This window comes from Phocoena sinus, chromosome 5 (genome assembly GCF_008692025.1).
Source record: "Phocoena sinus isolate mPhoSin1 chromosome 5, mPhoSin1.pri, whole genome shotgun sequence".
NCBI classification, from domain to species: Eukaryota; Metazoa; Chordata; class Mammalia; order Artiodactyla; family Phocoenidae; genus Phocoena; species Phocoena sinus.
The window spans coordinates 96,616,135-96,627,909 of NC_045767.1; the positions used below are offsets into that span (position 1 = coordinate 96,616,135).

General features: G+C 49.8%; 1 protein-coding gene across 1 annotated transcript; it reads left to right on the forward strand.

The window, feature by feature from the left end:
- The first annotated feature begins 1,102 nt into the window (after positions 1 to 1,102).
- On the forward strand, positions 1,103 to 8,788 carry PRDM8 (PR/SET domain 8). The gene is made up of 5 exons (XM_032632845.1): positions 1,103 to 1,171; positions 2,176 to 2,312; positions 4,587 to 4,807; positions 5,802 to 6,033; positions 6,452 to 8,788. The coding sequence occupies exons 3-5, from the start codon at positions 4,589 to 4,591 to the stop codon at positions 8,062 to 8,064; spliced, it is 2,064 nt and encodes a 687-aa protein (XP_032488736.1). The 5' UTR covers positions 1,103 to 1,171; positions 2,176 to 2,312; positions 4,587 to 4,588; the 3' UTR covers positions 8,065 to 8,788.
- Positions 8,789 to 11,775: the final 2,987 nt, after the last annotated feature.

The window sequence follows — 11,775 nt, forward strand, 5'->3', positions numbered from 1 at the left end:
TGTTTGAGGCAATTCTTATGACATTTCTAACCCCATCACCCTTTCTTTAAACAAGTGATGGGGGAATGCATGTGTGTGAGTGAGATGGGGGGAGTAATGAATGGAGCATCCAGGTATAAGCCAACTGGTGGCTAAATACCTTGCAGATTCTTATATAGAGACATGTGAGAGCCCTCAGCATTAAGCTTTGGTCCTTACATGAGTTGACCTTGAGCAAACTATTTTAAAGTGTGCACGTGTGCATAAGAGAAATGATATGTTAAGATAAAAGACAACTGTAGTTTGAGAAGGTTTCTTTGAAAACTCAATAGCTATCCTGAACATTTAAGGGAGAATTCTTCCTTTACTTCCTAGTATATGGGGATTTTGCAACCCTTCTTTCTCCAAGTCCCAGCTTAATCCTAGACAACAGCTCTGTCTGGTCAGAAGGACTCAGAACTTATGGGGGGGCCAGATGAAAAGAGAAGGGGAGGGAGAGAGAGAGACAGAAGGTGGGAGGGAGGCAGATAGGAGAATTTGGTGGGAAATTCCTCGCACTTTTTTTTTTTTTTTCTCCTCTGCAAAATCCTTTCCAGGCTTCCTTGTATGGTAGGCGCCAGCGAAGAAAGGCGCTCCGTGCCTGGTTGCCTCACTGGGTTCCGGAGGGAGGTCTCTGAGCTACAGGAGCATCAGAGTAACATTGCACACACCTTTTCCTTTTAGGCTGCTCTTTGCCAACCCCCAATCCACTTACCTTATTTAAACACTGGCTAAAAACTAGGCTGTCTTCTCAAGTCGTGGTTCTGCTTTGTCCACTGTAGCGGCTACACGTCCGATTTATCCTAAAGCTAACTGATTGCCCTCTTCAACGTAGTGGTGTTGTGGATGAGGCTGAAGGAGTGGGACTCTCTATACCACTCAAAGGTCTTTCTTCCCTTAGGAGCAGAGAGTTAAATGTCGAAAATGAACCCCGAGATCCCCCAGCGAAAATGTGTTGCGGGCCCCTGTTGAAGGAGTCAACTTTCAGGCTGTTAAAGACCTCAAGTCATTAGCATCAACTGCTGCGCTAAAGGGGCCAGCCAGCGCCTCTAAGTGGCTTAGCGCACAAACGAGGCTCCCGAGACGGCGTCGGCCACTCCATTCACTCTTCCACCACCTGCTGGACGTGAAAAGCTCTCCGGAGCCCATCTCGGTAATAATTTTTACTTTAACTCACACTTCCCACCCCTGGGGGGTCTTAGACTACCTGCCTCCCCGGCAAGGGACCCCCTTGGGGATTATGCAGAACGCGCCAGGCTGAAGGCGGAAGAGCCTGAAAAGCTTGAGTCCCGTAACCTGGGTTTTTCCCACCAGTCCCCTTCTCACCCCTTCCCCCGCCCAGGTAAGTGTGTGCTGGGACCAAAAGACCCTTGTAAATCCCTTTCGGAGGTCTGGCGGCGTCCCTACCCCATCCCTCTTACCCATCTCCGTGTTCAAGGAAAGACTGAGCCAAGTTCTCACCAAAGCGCACCCTTTCTGAATCTTGCTCGTGAGGGCTTGGTAGTGTGAGCGCTCCTGGAGAGAGCTGACGCCGGTTTATCACCCCCAGGCAACTAACTGCTCGTGTCAGCCGCGGCTGGAGGGCCAGAGAATCCCTCGGGGCTAAACCGCAGCCCCCTTTCCCTTCACAGAACTCAGACTCAGGCAATGCGCGCGGGATCCGTGCGCGCGCTGAGTGGCCAGCTGTCTGCCAGAGGTTCTCAAGGTGCCAAGCGAAACGGGAAAAGGCCCTCTCCAGGTCTTTTGGTACTTCCCTTTCCGACCCCAAAACTGATTCCCACCACCACCACCACCACTCTCAAAGGGCCGAGGCTTTAGGAGGAGGCGGGCCGGGCCGCACTAGGAGAGGCGTTGCCACTTGGCGAAAGCGCTCGGGGCTGCGGGGCGAGGGCAGGCCGGAGAGGTTTCCAGGCAGGCGGCGCCGCCGTAGGGAGCGCCCAGACCAGCAAAGAGTTAAAGGGAGGGGACGTGGGCTGTCACGCGTCATTGGGCAGATTATGTGCAGCAAACAAAAAGTGTGTGTCTGCGTGCCAGTCAGTCACTGCATCGGGTCCATCTGTACAACTCTCTCTCTCTCTCTCTCTCTCTCTCTCTCTCTCTCTCACTCTCCCCTCATTTCTCTCTCCACGTCTCTCCATCTCTCTCTCCTCTCTTTAGGCAGAGCCTACAAGACAGCAACACCAACACCTCTTGACATGGAAATACATTGATACAGTAGGCAAAAGAAACACTCGATTGCATCTCCCGGTTCCAGGTGGCCTTATTTGGGCGATTTGATCCTGACCTTATTCCTGGTAAGTCTATTTGCATTGATGGGAGAGGAGGATGGGAGGAAGGCAGGTTTGGTGGGGAGAGTGGAACATTTTGTCCTCCGTCTTCTCATTATCCAGAAAGGGGGGGGGGGGTAATTATTGACGGGATCTCTACTGCCAATAGGGTTATACAAAGGGAGGAGGGGTGGAGAGCCCTTTGGCGAAGAAGCCAGCGACTGGGGAGCGCGCGGCCGCCAGACAATGCCTGCCTACGGGGGAGGGCGAGCGGCCGGCGGCAGCGACGGCTTTCGGCGAGCCCAGCGGGCTCTGGGAGGATCCCCCGGGCGTCTGAGAACCCGGGCTTAGAGGAGGATGCAGAACTGTGAAAGGTTAGGTGGCAAAGGCGACCGCGCGCGGGCGGCAGAGCCCAGGCTCTCGCCCAGCTGTATTGTGACCGACTCGAGGCTCGTGGCGGCCGCCGTGGCGACGCGAACCCCTATTAGCGCGGCGTAGCGAGGATCTTTTCACCGTATTGTTAGGTAGAACTGCATTTTAATGATTGGTCCCTGCTGTTGCCCGAAGTGACGGGGCGACCTCTCGGCACAATGAAACGCTTGTGTGAAAGAGACTTAAAAGGAAGAGAAAAATTGGAGCATAAAACGCTGAATTGAGGAAATTGAAAAGGAGAGAATAGGATTCCGTTGAAAAGGAGGTTCTGAGAGATTCTGAGGGATTTTTTTAAAATGTATTTAAATTTGCAGTTGGAATCAGAAGGGCTACCTTGTGTTGGGTAAAATGCCCAGGGATAGATGCTGTAGCATAATAAAGTAAGTTTCTACTGTATGGATAATTTCTCTTATTCCTGCCTGGCATATACAGCCCATACTTGACATTTGGGGGATGCAGCAGAGTGAATGGAAAAGAGGCTGACCAAAGTTTCATGCTCTGTTAGCTGGAAAGAAAAATAAATAAATAAAAGCACTACCTTGTAATCACATTTGCAAGATTAATTGGTTAATAGCCATTAAGATAAAAATGAACATGACTAATATTATTCCATGAAGAACAGCTTCTGAGGAAAAAAATTAGGTTTCCCTTTCCTGCTACTTAAATTGTACAAAACATACTTAAATAACTGCCTATGGAGACGTTATTAGGGAAAAAAACAACTTGGAGGAATCTCTTAATCAGTCAGAAAGAGTAAACAATGCAGTTAGTTTAAAGCCACTTTAAAATTTAAATATGTTTTGTTTGTTTGTTTGTTTAATGATAAGTCTTGTGTGTGTGTGGGGGGGTGTCCAGTGGCAAAGAAAGGAAAATGTCTCCTTATGACAGCTTAATAATAGAGAGCTCTCCATCGGGGCATCACTTTCTGAATTACTGCGGATTAAACAGCTGGAGAGCCCACCGAGGTCTACTCAAGCGGGGCTGCCCCCTCTTGCCCAGACAAGGTCCTATCTGGGGGAGTGAGCATTTACCAATCATGACACACGCGGTATTTCAGACTGGGGACCCTTCAGTCCTGCCTTATACCTGCACACTTCATGAGGCACATGCGACTCTATCCACCCCCTTGTCTAACAAGGTAACTGGGATTCACCCTCATCCATAAATAAGCGTGTCGAGAAAAAAATAATTACCTCTGCTTGCTGCTTTTAATGAAAGCCCTCGGAGGGACAGTGTTGGATTATGGAAATGAGCAGACACACGTCCCCTCTTGTAGGCTGCAGAGAAAGGTTAGCTGACATGGAATCAGTGGCCCTGACACTCTACTTGAAATCCATTCGCCATGCTCTGCTGTCTCCGCCTGCTCGCAAATGCTGCTCCCCTCTTTGGAAGAAAAAATAGAATAAAATCAGCTCCCCGGCGCCCAGTTCAATACATAAGAGTAGAAGAGAGGAGCTTTCTCCCAAGGGTTAGAAGTTTCTCTCAGTCTGGAAAGTCTATAGGCTAGTAAAAAATCCTATTGTTCTTCCCTTCTTTCTCCCTCCCCCCATCCTCCCCCAAGGTAATGAAAAAAGCGATCTTCTCTTTCCTAGCCCAGTTTTTCTTTCTCTCTAGCAGTCAGTCCGCTCTGAGCTCCCCCATCACAATTTTTTTTAATAATTTTTAAAGGAAAAGAAAGTACTCTTCATTGGCATCTTTGTAATATGCCAGATTTAATCTGCCATTGGCTTTATTTTTGAAATAAGAGCGATGCAAAAACCAGGCGAATTCAAGAAAAATCTGTCTAGTAGTCAAAACGTTCTGCCTGGATTCAGAGAGGCAAAAGGAGTAATGTAACTCGTTTCAATTGTCCTGTGTATCTGTCTTCAGTGATGGAGGATTCGGGCATCCAGAGAGGCATCTGGGATGGAGATGCCAAAGCTGTCCAACAATGTCTGACAGATATTTTTACCAGCGTTTACACCACCTGCGACATCCCTGAGAATGCTATATTCGGTCCCTGCGTCCTGAGCCATACTTCCCTGTACGACAGCATAGCTTTCATAGCTCTCAAGTCCACCGACAAGAGAACGGTCCCTTATATCTTCCGGGTAAGTCTTGGCCGATGCTGTGTAGGGTTATGAAGGTAATATCCTTTTGAAAATGGACTAAGAATCATTCTAATGGCAAGCTGAGACAGGTTCTGAATGTAGAAAATGCAATGATACGTGCCATTCTATTTTACACACCAAAAATTAGAAAAGGAAAATTAAACTCAGAAGTATTGTCAACTGGTTTTCCAAAATAAGTGACAAAAATTGATTTTGAATGCCAGATATGTCTAAATCAGTGCCTCAATTCTGGGCTTTCCTGGAGATGAACACCACTTCCTTAACATTTTGGGAGGTTTCACTAGGGTTGAGGCTATTTGCATACTAAGTACTTGCTATAAGTACTTTTATTATAAATATTGGGTGCATTTGCCTTCCAATCCCAGAGGCCTCTTGTTCCCTGGAATATTACTCTTTCTGGTTAAGCTAGCTAGTGCCTAGAGTTTGTATTTAAATAAAAATGTTAATGTTTTGACAATGAAACATCATTAAAGTCATATGTTTGAGTGTGAAAAGTCCTCTCACTTCCTATTCTTTCTTTACAAAGAACTATTAATTGTTTAAGCCAAAATTAGGAAGATGAGTGAATGCCACAGAATAATTTTTAAAACCTAAGCCTGCTTTTTACTTCTAAAACAAAGAAAATTCCCCATACTTTTGCAACGTGATATAATTTAGCAATCAATTCTCAAGAGGTTAACACTAATTTGAATTGTAAGAAGAAATTTGCTAATTTGGTGTTCAACCAATATACGATGACTTAAATAATCTACATAATTGATGCAGCTTTCTAGGAACATTATCTTGCCTGCCGGCCACAAACATGAGGATGGCTGTTAACTCGGGTCAAGTTTTTGGAAGCTTGACCTCAGATAATTCTTTGGGAAAGAATAACAGAGGAAACGGCCCTGGCTCCTGTGGCTTCATTCTCTCACAAGAGTTTCCCTCCCTCATCCCCTTCCTTCTTGTATTCTTTCTTTTTTCTAAACTGTAGGTAGACACCTCAGCGGCGAATGGTTCCTCAGAAGGTCTGATGTGGCTGCGTTTGGTCCAATCAGCCAGAGATAAAGAAGAGCAGAACCTTGAAGCCTACATAAAAAACGGACAGCTGTTTTACCGCTCTCTCCGCAGGATTGCCAAAGATGAGGAGTTATTAGTTTGGTACGGGAAAGAACTGACTGAGTTACTCTTGCTCTGCCCCTCTAGATCCCACAGCAAAATGAATGGTAGGTTGGCTCTCGACCTGCGTCTGGGCCCTTAGCTAGCGGGGGAACGACGCAGGGAGCGGCGGGGCTCACTCTGGCGCCTCGGCGCGCCTTTCCTCCCTTGGAGTGCCTCATAGGGAGCTTCTGAGATATAGTCCGGAATGAAGCTGGGACAGCTAGGTGAGGATAACTCGGGGCACGCTTGGCTTAATGACTGCACTCCCCTCAAATCATGAGGGAAAGTTAGATCGGGTCTTTCACGATGTTCTGTACTCAGGCACTCAGGCCCTGAGAAGCGAAGGTGGCTTTGTGAAGGGGGTGATGGCAAACTGGCCTAGAAACGATGCTGAGTAATCATGTGGTGTGTGTGTGTGTGTGTGTGTGTGTGTGTGCGCGCGCGCGCGCAATTGTGTGTATGTGGTGTTTGCTCACTAAGCAGGGTCGTCCCCTTACACATGCCTGGAATGCAGCCAACGTTTCCAGTTTGAGTTTCCCTATGTGGCGCATCTGCGCTTCCGCTGCCCCAAGAGACTTCACAGCGTTGATGTGAGCCCCCGAGAGGAGCAAGGCAGCGGCGTGGGCACCAAGGATCACGGGGGCGGCGGCGGCGGCAAGGACCAGCAGCCGCCGCAGCCGCAGGAGGCACCCTTGGGTCCCAGCCCCAAGTTCTGCAAAGCCGGCCCGGTCCACCACTACCCGGCCCCCTCCCCCGAGGGCGGTAACCCGCCTGCGGCGGGCGGCGGCGGCAGCAGCGCGAAGCCGTCCACGGACTTTCACAACTTGGCGCGGGAGCTGGAGAACTCCGGGGGAGCCAGCAGCTGCTCCCCAGTGAGGAGCCTCAGCGGCTGCAGCGACCACCAGGGGGCGGAGCTGAGTCCCGACGGCAACGCCGCGGGCGTGGGCAAAGGGAAGAGGAAATTCCCGGAGGAGGCGGCGGAGGGCAGCGGCGGCGGCGCGGGGCTGGTGGCGGGCAGGGGCCGCTTCGCCGAGCGGCCCCCGCCCGCCTCCAAGGAGGACCTGGTGTGCACGCCCCAACAGTACCGCGCCTCGGGCAGCTACTTCGGCCTGGAAGAGAACAGCCGCCTGTTCGCGCCGCCCAGCCCGGAGACAGGCGAGGCGAAGCGCAGCGCCTTCGTGGAGGTGAAGAAGGCGGCCCGAGCGGCCGGTGTGCAGGAGGAGGCGGGCGCCGACGGCGGGAGCATGGCCGCCGAGGAGCAGGACGCGGGCGGCGGCGGCTCCTCCACGCCCGTGGCCGCGTCGCCGGCTGGCTCCGAGAAGCTGCTGGCCCCGCGGCCCGGGGGAGCGCTGCCCGGCCGGCTGGAGGGCGGCAGCCCGGCGCGGGGCAGCGCCTTCACCTCAGTGCAGCAGCTGGGCGGTGCGGGCGGCAACGGCGCAGGGGGCGGTGCAGGCGCTGGGGCCGCGGGCGGGGCGGGCGGCGGCCAGGGCGCAGCGTCGGACGAGCGCAAAAGCGCCTTCTCGCAGCCGGCGCGCTCCTTCTCGCAGCTGTCCCCGCTGGTGCTGGGCCAGAAGCTGAGCGCGCTCGAGCCCTGCCACCCCGGAGACGGTGTGGGCCCCACCAGACTGTACCCCGCCGCCTCCGATCCTCTGGCCGTGAAGCTCCAAGGAGCTGCGGACCTGAACGGAGGTTGCGGGTCTCTGCCGAGCGGCGGTGGTGGTGGCGGCGGCGGGCTGCCCAAACAGAGCCCCTTCCTCTACGCCACCGCCTTCTGGCCCAAGAGCTCCGCCGCCGCGGCGGCCGCGGCGGCTGCGGCCGCGGGGCCCCTGCAGTTGCAGCTGCCCTCGGCGCTCACGCTGCTGCCGCCCTCCTTCACCTCTCTGTGTCTGCCCGCGCAGAACTGGTGCGCCAAGTGCAATGCCTCCTTCCGCATGACCTCCGACCTGGTGTACCACATGAGGTCGCATCACAAAAAGGAGTACGCCATGGAGCCCTTGGTGAAACGAAGACGGGAGGAGAAACTCAAGTGCCCCATTTGCAATGAGTCCTTCAGGGAGCGCCACCACCTCTCCAGGCACATGACTTCGCATAATTGACACGGAAAGGACTCCAGCTTTCCACGCGCGCACACGCACAGTCGAGCCTTGCAGGAGCAAACACACGAGGACATCCACCACCTCCTTGTGACCTGAAACATCGCACCCAGACACACACACTCACACACGTGCTCTGCCCCCCCAACCTTTACATCCAAGTGTTTACCCGTGACCTACACTACACACACACACACACACACACACACACACACACACACACACGAGACAAGATGGTGGATTTTTGGGTGGGGTGTTTAAGAGGTTTTCTTTTGAATGCACGTATTTTCACTTTCCCCAAAACAAAGTACATTTTTAAAAATGTCATATATTGCAACATATTGATGCATTTGTCATACGTTTCTACTTAAATTATTAAGCACTTACGATTTAGATGGAATAATATGTAAGGGCAAAATTTATTTTAGATATAAAGTAAAGGAGGAGGGTGAGATGCTTTCTGCATCTCTTGATTACAGTTTGTGTTCCTACAAAAATAAGCAAAACAAATAAAAAGAGGGTCACCATTCAATTTAAGTTTCCAGGGGGAAGTGCATGTGTCATGAAATGATTATGGACTTCAATGAAGAATGTCATCATTATGTAAATATGTATTTCCTTTTAATACAAAGTGTAATTTTGTGCCAGTGAAATGGAGTCTGAATAGTTATGTGTTTCTTTTATCCCTGGAAAGATTTATTAAACTTTATATAGATTATCTGGATATGTTGGATGCTTTGACAATAAATGACTATTTTCTTCAAAGCAATTATTGGGAAGGTGTTTTAAAATGTTTTTTGTAGCTAAGGGCTACGCTCTGAGTATATACCATATATATTTCATTGAGTGCCCGAAAAGGAGGGGAAGAAACTGCAGAACAGAGGAACGATAAACCCTACCCTACTTGTATTATTTACTCTAAGCCAGTTTTGAGCCTAAAAGTGAGAAGACAAAGTCTGATTATTATTTGGAAAATCTTTATCTGGAGAGTGTTGAGCTTCTTGATCAAAGGACAAATCATCTAAACAAAGATGCCTGCCATGAAGCTAACCTGTCCCTGGGATGTCATCATTCTTTTCAGCAGCAGGATAACTAGCATTTTCACAAGTGGCCAAAGACAAATAATTTTCAGACCTGGATCAGGGAGACCAGGTGAAAAGCCCACTTTAGGTTCTACTAGTGATGCCTACATGGAAGAGTATCTTGTGCTCTAGAACCCTTCAGCTTTCTGTCATTACCCATTAAGAGACTCTATGGAGAGCTTCTTTAGAAACCAAGGTGAAATGACCATGGTAGTGTATGTATTGGCCCAGTTTTCCCTGCACAGACTTGAACAGCTGCACAGCCTCTGGAAAAAAACTAGCCCTGGAGCATTACAATACAGAAGACCTTGAGAACTTTCCTCCTCTCCCTGCCCTTTGTCTTATGAAATGTCCCTCTGTACTCTTCATATAGTGACAACAGTTCTGAAACAGAGTGTATGTATGTAGGTGTATGTGGTATGTCCAGAAACCATTAGATGCAAAACCAAATGAATGATGATCCTTTAGGTCTTAGGGTAGCTTGTACTTAATCCATGGACATCTTCAGAGTCACTCCATAGGTGCTCTAGAAACCAATATTACACTGTTTTATCTATCACAAGAGGTGTTCTTTCCCATTTGTAGTTCCTTCCTTCACATCTTGCCAACCCTCCCCTATGTCAGAAGATGGATATTTGTGAAAAGTTCTGCGATGTGAAACTTGCACAAGGTCTCATTGCAGGCCTTCGATGGTTTTCCCTAAAAGGATTTTGAAACCTTCATTATCTTAAGAGGACTACATAACAAGTTACCATTAGGCAGGTAGAGACCAGGGGTAAGGCAAAGAGATGTATCCATAGTGTGATTGGTGGAAAAAGCAGGTTGACTTTCTTAAGATTATCCAAGTACTTTTTGTGCTACATTTCTTTGAGGCCTGATCTCACTTTTCCTAGGCAACAGTTAGGTGATCTGAAACACTAATCCCCAGCAAAGTGTGATGAGAAGAAAGAACAGTCCAAAATTCCCGTTCTAACTCTTCTCTGCATGACGAGTATGACCTTGCATCATTATTGGTATCATTAATTTACCTGCATTTTTGTTTTCTTATCTGTACAATGAGTGAGACAGGTTCTGCTATCTTTAAAGCACTTCTGGCACTGGAGAATTGTTTTTTCTAATGGTCTAATAGGCTCCAATTAAATCTAAAGGAGGCTTTCTAGAGAAAAGGCCAAGATTGCTTTGGAGTAAATTTGATGGCAAGAAGTGAGAAAGATATTTGGAGGTAAATGGAAGGTGGGCCGCAAGAGATCCTTAAACCACTATGCCTGAGAGGCTGACTAAATTGTCCATGCCTGGAACACTAGTGGATCTCTAGAGCAAAAGTTTCTTAAAAACCAACCAACCAACCCAGGTTGCCTAGGGCCTAACTTAAAAACAAAAACCAAATAACAAACAAAAACCCTGGAATGCCTCTCTGTTTCTGTCCCATCCTTCCAGAATCTTTCTTTCACTAGTTTTATTACATGTTGGGGATTCAAAGATGAACTTAGGTCTACAGAAACAGTAAGTAAATACTGCTTTTTGAAAAAGACTTCCCCATAGTGTAGAATCTTATTTTTTGAAGAATGCATGTAGACAATTTTGAGCTCCCCGTGTTTTCCTTTATATGGTCATTAATTTAATCACACAATCAGGAAGAAAGCCGAGCCTTGGCTGAGCTAATGCCCAGGCAATCCAGGTAGGTGTGTTAATGGCAGACACTTTAGGGCTGGGCAGTTTTGCTGACCTGTCTGCTTACAAGACTTTCTTTGGCTGGAAGCAGTAGGGGAAGGGTGCCCAAAGCTAGTTTTGCCTTCAGCCAAGACAAACTGAGAAATGTTTTATTTTAATGTTGCATTTTCAAGCTTTTGGATGTATCTTAACTTTGTCAAATGAGAGTTTCTAAAATCCCATAACCCCACTCATCTGCCAAGCTAGCTGAGGTTGCTGGCTGAAGCCGTAGGCGTAAATGTCTGCACCCAGCTGCGGAGCAAACAAGGTCACAGGGTCATGCAGGCTTGGAGCAGGCTGGTGCCGTGAAGTCCAGGCTGGGGGCCTGAGCTCCGAGTGCCTGCCGAAATCGCACGTCCCTAAGACTGGGGAAAAGGCCGCTCAAGCGGCTGCCGCACCAGCATTTGCTGTGTCCCAGTCAGGGGCAGAATGCTTGAGATTGACCCGGCGCCTAGCGTCTGCGATCTCCAAGCGTGCTCTCTGCGCGGATTGCGAACCCCTCTCCTCTTTGGGCGTTTGCGAGTGGGAGGGGGGACGCCTTTATTTTCCCAAGATGAGCTTACAGAGTGTAGCTGACGCGTACAGGTGTGCGGAAACCGGAGGGTTGGGGAAAGAATGCACGCACATCTCTGCACCTGTTCGCAGGCGCTGGAGAGCCGAGACCGAAACCGGACCCCCCTGGGAAAGTTCCCAAGGTCCTGGGCCCACTCCTAGGCTCTGTGGCTCTCCGAGGCCCAGAGGACCTTGTGTAGCCTTAGCGCCCGCGGGCCAGCCCGTTTCGAGCACGTGCTGCCGCAGCCGCCGCAGTCGGGCGCCTCGGTGGAGGTGAAGGGACAGGGGTCCAGCGGCATGGCGCATTTCTCCCTCCCACTCCCGTCTCTGAACCGCTGTGCACCGCCCGCTTTCCGTCCTCTATTAAGTT

Coding starts and splice junctions, on each gene's coding strand:
- PRDM8 (XM_032632845.1), top strand. CDS start 4,589: ATGGAGGATTCGGGCATCCAGAGAGGCATCTGGGATGGAGATGCCAAA. Junction 4,808..5,801: donor CGGTCCCTTATATCTTCCGG/GTAAGTCTTGGC, acceptor TCTAAACTGTAG/GTAGACACCTCAGCGGCGAA. Junction 6,034..6,451: donor ATCCCACAGCAAAATGAATG/GTAGGTTGGCTC, acceptor CTCACTAAGCAG/GGTCGTCCCCTTACACATGC.